The 7,112-nt window shown below is 46.6% G+C and overlaps 1 protein-coding gene across 1 annotated transcript; it reads right to left on the bottom strand.

Annotated features, from left to right (window-relative positions):
* Positions 1 to 984: 984 nt before the first annotated feature.
* Positions 985 to 2,752, bottom strand: LOC103707015 (lysM domain receptor-like kinase 3). Its single transcript, XM_008791342.6, has one exon. The coding sequence runs from the start codon at positions 2,516 to 2,518 to the stop codon at positions 1,247 to 1,249; it is 1,272 nt and encodes a 423-aa protein (XP_008789564.2). The 5' UTR covers positions 2,519 to 2,752; the 3' UTR covers positions 985 to 1,246.
* Positions 2,753 to 7,112: the final 4,360 nt, after the last annotated feature.

Raw genomic sequence — 7,112 nt, forward strand, 5'->3', positions numbered from 1 at the left:
TACGCGGGGGCGGACTTGTCCCTTCCTCCCCCCTACCCCTTTTTTTCTACCCAGAAAAAAAAATGTCCAACTTGAGCTCTAGCTTTTACATCATAGGGCCCTATACTACTGCGGATAGCAACCATATCACCTATCTTGAAAATAAAATCGATAAGATGTTATTGGTGTTATACACAATGCATCATGGTGACAAAAGAGAGGTACCTATTTCTCAAATGTATGATTGGCCTCAAAAAAGTTAAAAAAAAAAAAAAAAGGCATCAGCATCTAAAAACAACCGCCATCCTGCTTAATCCCGGTTCTACGTACCATTCACATGTGTTGGTGCGACACCCAAACACCTGCATCCCATTCCTCTTTATTTCTCCCTCCCTCCCCCCGGAGCTTTCCCATCCACTTGTGCTGGTGTGACGCCCAAACACCTCCATCCGGAGCTTTCCCATCCACTTGTGTTGGTGTGACACCCACAAACCCACGGTACGCCCAGCTATGACACCGCGTGATGTACAAGCCAATGGCAAATCCATAACCTAGATATATTTTTTAAAATTATCTTTTTCTTTTGTTTCCCCGCTGCCATATATATGCAGATCTATTTTAAAAATAATAAGTACATACAAACCGCCCAAATGGTCTTTTTTAAACAAAATACAGATCTTTTTTTCCCCCTGATTTCTTGCTCGAGGAACAAAAAAAAAAAAGAGAAGAAGAAAGAAAGAAAGTTCTCTATACTCAAGATGCAGTCATGAGATCGATCCCCAGATATTTTGTGTCATGAATTCTTTAGAGAATTCAAGTAGTTCGAGCCGGGTTTGGGCCATCAACTACTTGTCGTCCAAATTGGGCTTGCTTAATTGAAGGCCTCAGCCTACATCTTCCCATGTTCTTGTTGGCAATTAGTAAACTGGGCCCAACTGGGAATCCGGAAATTAAAGGCTGGCCCATTAGGTTTCCGATTCGGTTTTCGTTTAGGTTGAGACTGGCTTTAGGAACCTGCTTTGATGAACGCAATTTTTATTAGATGGTAATGATGTGGCCGATCACATGTCAATTAATTAAATCATAAACATATCAAAAAAATTCTTATCAGTGTAACCTTTTGTCAGCTCTCTGCTCTTCCAGGGTACAATTAATCCTATGAACACAAAATTACAAAAATACCAACATAAAAAATTGGGGGAATTCGTCCGGTCGCGTGACTCCCGTCAATATCCATGGCCACCACCGCGGTCTCCGACGCTAATCCTCACCGCGGAGCTATGGACACCGAGAAGTCCGCCGGAAGCCTAACCGTCTCCTCCCACGCCTTGGAGTCCAAGAAGATTTTGGATACTTTTCCGGCCACCCACGTCATGTCCGGCCGAAACGCCGCATCCGGCTCCACACACCGCAGCGCCACCCGCATCAGATCCTCCGCCGCCTCCACCGGGTACGAGTCCCGCAGCCTCCGGTCCACCCACCGCCGCACCCTCCAACGCCGATCCTGCTCGGTGGAGTCCTCTTCCGTCCAGATGGTCTTCCTTGCCGTCTCGATGAGGGAGACCCTGTGCAAGTCCTTCTGTTCCTCGTCGAACCGGTACTTGAGCGGCTCGTCGCCGGAGAGGAGCTCCAGGAGCACAACGCCGAGGGCGTACACGTCGGACCGCCGCGAGATGTCCCCGCCGGCGAGCAGCTCCGGCGCCATGTACCCCCTAGACCCCTCGATCTTCATCCGGCGGCTGCCCGATCTTTTCATCTTGCGAGACGGAGGGGACGAGGGAGAGATCTCCCCCGCCGCCTCCTCCTTGTCTTCGGCGCTGGTCGTAGCGGGGACCTCGCCGGCGAGGTCCGCGGCGCCGAAGTAGCAGAACTTGGCGCGGAAATGGGGCTCGGTGACGAGGACGGTGGAGCTCTTGATCCGATTGTGGATGACGCCGGAGTGGTGGTGGATGTAGTCGAGACCCTGGGCGAGGTCGGCAGCGACCTGGATGCGAGACATCCAGGAGGAGAGAGGGGTGAAATTGGGGTTGCGGGGGTTGCGGAGGCACGCCGCGAGAGTGGCGCCGGGGGAGTACTCGTAGACGAGGTAGATGTGGTCGCCGGCGAGGGAGACGCCGAGGAGGCGGACGAGGCTGCTGTGGTGGCTCTTGCAGACGGCGGCGAGGCGGGCGGGGAGGCCGGCGGGGTCGCCGCGGAAGGGGCGCTGGAAGATGACAGCGTCCTTGCCGCGAAGGGAGCATCGCCAGGAGGAGGAGGAAGAGGCGGAGGCGAGGTGGCGGGCAAGGAAGTTGTTGGTGGCGGCGCTGATCTCGGAGAAGGGGTAGAGTGTGGGGGTCTCCGGGAGGGAGTCGCGGATGGCGGCGAGAGAGGCGGAGGAGGAGGCCTTGGAGTCGGCGGAGACGGCCCACGAGGAGGTGATGGACGAGGTGGTGGCGTGGCGGTAGCTACCGGAGTCGGTGACCGGGAAGCTGGCGGAGGAGCGGGACGACCGCCTGGGCTTGGGATCGGAGGCCGCGGCGGCGCGTCGGGTCTTGCACATGGGACGAGGGGGAGGAGAAGAGGAGGAGGAGGGGATGAGGCCTCGAAATCATAGAGGAATCGATCTGCTCGTCGAATTAGGGTAGAGTTTGCGGGAACGGGAACGGAGGAGATCGAGGCGACAAAAGGGTTGGCCTCAGCGGTGCGGGGATCAGTTGTAAACGCCTAGGTGTTTCCTGAAACAAGTCCACAGCTTCGTGAAGGACGTGTGCACGTGGCGTCATACGTGACGCTGCTTCCACTCGAGTTCGCTAGTCCCAGATCTCCTCTAATTAGTTTGAAAATAGGGACCTCCCTCTGTAGCAATATTTTCTACATACACAAGACGTCAAGCCTGCTTAAATCTTTCACCAAATGATGGTATGGTGCTGAAAAATTAAATCAGATGAGTTGAAACCATACAAAAATACAAAAGGCTCGTTTGGTTCGCAGGAAAAGGAGGGAGGAAAGTGTGGTCAACGGGAAAGTAATGAAATGCCTCTTGTTTGGTTGGAGTTTTCAAAGGAGAGAGATGGGAAAGTTGTATTCCCATGGGAATATGATTCCCACATTTCATGGAAAAGTCTTTCCCATGAGAAACATGGGAAAGTTACTTTCCCATGAGGTGGGAATCACTCCTTTTTTATTTTTTCCCAAAAAGACCCTTCAACATTAAAGAAGCATTAAAGAGGCATTAAAGAACTAATTTTTATTAGGGGCATAATAGGAATTATACATAACTTTCCTAGGAAAGTGAATGGTCAACCAAACATAAGCACTTTGGAAATTTGTCATTTTCCAATGGTTAACCAAACATGCCAAAAATACTTTCCTAGGTATTCTCTTCCTAGGAATATGATTTCTGGGAATCATATTCCTAGGAGGAAAAATCCTTCCCGCGAACCAAACGAGCCCAAAAAAAAAACTCTATTAAGTATGTAACAACTCAGCCAATGTGGGACTAAATAGTGGGATCCTATAGATCGAGAAACTTGAATAATATATTTCGACTAGTTATTTTGGTTAAGGCCTTGAATTGTTGCAGAATATAAAACATAAATGAAAAAGATGTAAAAAAAATAAAATTATAAATAGTCATAACAAAAGAAAAATTGATCAATAAGGACTTAAAATGTCAATTTTTCTAATAGCAAAAAATTTTAAAAAATATGAGTGCGGTCGAAATAGGAGTGTATTTAACATTTTAGAAAATACCTAACAGCTTATGACTGAAAGAGGAAAAGAATTTGCGGAGCTTAGCCAATTGCTTGCGAGCCAACCGGATCCTCAGATGATAGCAAAAGAATTTTCGTGGTACTCTATTTTTGAACGTTGAAAGAACTTTTTCTTTAGCAAAAGAAAAAAAAAGAACTTTTTCTGACAAGTTACAATGAGTCCTGTATCGATACGCTGCTTTCCTCTCAAGTCTGGTTCTAAATTCAAAACATCCTGCACTCTGTTTCAAGAACTCAAACATGACCGGGATAACTTTACCTTGGGCCGAGATAACCCCTGTAAGGACCGGTCTGAAACTACCTGTTGCCTAACCTTGCCCACCACCAACATGCAGAAGCTGCAAGACGTCGGCTGGGGTAAAGGGAGTCTTGGAGGCAGCTCATGGCGTTGGAAAGCCAAAAAAAAAGCGGCACCTTTAACGCGAAATTATTAGGTAGGCGGAGTCTACCAACTTAGTTGGATACTAGACCAATAATATCCTGCCACATCATCTAATTTTTTTTTATCAAATAAATTATAAAAAAATATTTTTTTTGAAAAAAAAAAGAGAGAAACGAAACCCATTTCCTTCCCCTCCCTCCACCATGGATTTCGATGACGATCCCTCCTCCCTCCTAGAACGGCTCGAGGGCTCCGACTACCACGGCCTCCACCGGCGAGTCTCCACCTCCGCCGGCGTCCTCTCCATGCTCTTCTTCCCCCTGACGAGCCCTGGCCTCACGATCCCAATGGTCGACATGGCCCGTTTCTTCGCCACCCAAGGCGTCAGCTGAATCGTTGTCACCACTTCGCCCTCCTCTTCCTGCTCCTCTCCTTCTTTATCCTCCACTCCAGCCTCTCTTCCTACCCCTTCCCTAGGGCTTCTTTATCTCGACGGTTCCTCCTCCAATCTTATGCCCTCCTCGACGACACCGACAACGATGTCTTCAACACTGTAGTTGATGACTGCATTGACGAATTCGATATCATCGACGAGGATGATGACCAGTTGTGACCGCCCCCTCGCCGGCGATGCTCCGCTGCCACGCCTCCCGGCAACGAAGGGAGCAAAGAAATGGGAAAAGTGGCGATCTGGGGTAGGTTGGGATTTTGAGAGAAGAAGGGTGGGTCTATCAGTGCTGCCTAGACTGCATGCATTGCATCGCCCCCGTCTTGATCCCGAACCCTACTCAAATCTCCAATGGAGGATTGAATTAATCCTCTAATTGTGTGAATGCATGGGGCTTGTACAATAAGTGGAAGAGGAGGGCTTGGCGTTCTTGATGAGCTCCGATCAATAACTCAAGGTTCCTCTAAGGAGGGAAAGAAGGGGTAAGAATGGTTGGGGATCTTTCTGCCGGAGCCGTGGGAGAGAAGAGACACAAAAAGAGAGAGGCAGAGAAAGAGGGTGCAGGGGTGTTGGTGGTAATGTTCTTCAGGCGTCGAACCCTTGAGCCATTCTAGGAGCGAGGAAGGAAAGTGGAATGTTGTATTTCCGGGACTGGATTTCATATTCGAATGTATCGTCGGAATCCATGGCGGAGGGAAGAGAATGGAGTTCGTAGCTTTATTATTATTATTTTTTATTTTGTTCAGTGGAAAATCAGATGATGTGGTTGAATATTATTGGGCTGGTCTACTTTTTAGCTGGTTGATGGGGTCTAGGGGGATCCTCCTGCTTGGAATGGAGGAGGAGGTTCCTCCTGCTTTGGTTTAAAATTAGAAGATGGGCTTCCTCCTGCCTCAAGTCTCTGCGGCTCCATGGAGTCTAGGCATTATTGATACATAACTTCTGCTTGGAATCCTAAATCTCGCAGCAATTGATACAGAACTCAGGGGCCAAAGATGAGGAGCTGTTATTGATGGTTTTGAGTCATAGGTGGTGCACCAGGGGGATTCGACTGGATAATTAAATTTTGGATGGTTTTCCTTCCTATTGCTGTTGATCTCCAAATTGCTGACATGGAGCGCCTCCATCGATTTCCAAAATAACAACATTTCATAGCAGTTTGCAAAATAGCAATATATCATAGAACTTGTTGAAGTTGGTTTCAGTCGGGCTCTCCTATACTTAAATAAAAAAAAAAGTATTTGGTATAGGAAAGAGACGGAACTTGAGCAGTATTCGGAAAATGGGTTTTTTTTATGCAAAAGTTTTGGATCTATATATAGCAATGGGATCCGATATCACATGAAGGTTATGTTGTAACAAACTAATATCGTATGATAACTGTTGAGAGATGTGTAGTAACCGTCCAGAATTATATTGTAACTATCTCAAGATACGCTATAACCACCTAAAATCATGTTGTGTAGCTGTCTAGTATGCACTGTGACTATCGAGGGCCATCATTATAATCTAAACTTTCAGCATGATGTAAGTGTTGAACTTGCTGATCGACATAAAGGAACTCAGGTCGGCTCGGAATAATCGCCAAGCTGAATAGTTATCCAGCCAAACTATAAGACTTCATCCAATACATCGAACGATGTCTGATCTCAGAGGTCAGTCACTTACAATTATTCGGTCTAACTCTCGGATCGGTTAGAATTGACGTGGCCTGATAATATCAAGGAGTTACAGAATATATCTCAATTGCCATATCAGTTGTGATCTAGATGAATCCGATTGTGCCACATTATCAGGCTCATCTTCTGGTACATTATTTTTTTTTAAAAAAAAAATCAAGGAAAGGGGGCCTGCCACCTTTTATCTTCTTCAATCCAGGATAAAATAGATGTGGAGAGTGACTTAAGGGATGGTGAAATCAGGGAAGTCAGTTGACGTGGGTCAGGGTAGTCAATTGAATAGACTTGTCACTTGAGCTGTCTCTATTCATCTGCTTTGGATTGGCATTAGTAAAAGCTATTTGATTCGGCGCTCATCAAAATTGAATAGGGGGGCAACCTTATCCGTGATATCGGCTCCTTCAAATGATTGAGTTAATTTGAAATAAACATGCATCGTGGTTTGCATTTAGTTTGGAGAGTAATTTGCTTCGAAATTCTGGCCAATTCTAGGCCAAAGAATTGGCTTGATTCCCATCAGGTGAGATGAGTACGGAAACGGAGTCATGTCATGAATTGGATAGCGAAGTTTGCAAGACTCGCACGGCAGATGATGAGATAAGGATAGCTGATGGGTACGAATAAAAATCATGACCCACATTGAATGGATCTCTCCTCCATTCTAAGTTGTGGCTAACAATCAATTTATCCCTTAAGTCAGACGCTTCGAAATTTGGCTTTTTTTTCTTAACTTAGTTGGCGTGTTGTATCAGATGAGGTGACATGGAATCAACTGAGGAAGATCTAAAAAAGCTCCAATAAATATAGATATCTTAATTTATAAAAGAAAAACATGAAATGACATTGTAGGAGATATTGAATAAGGATGCTCC

Source organism: Phoenix dactylifera, chromosome 10 (genome assembly GCF_051530095.1).
Source record: "Phoenix dactylifera cultivar Ajwa chromosome 10, Ajwa_hap1_PhDact_Kaust_v1.1, whole genome shotgun sequence".
In the NCBI taxonomy this organism is placed as follows: Eukaryota; Viridiplantae; Streptophyta; class Magnoliopsida; order Arecales; family Arecaceae; genus Phoenix; species Phoenix dactylifera.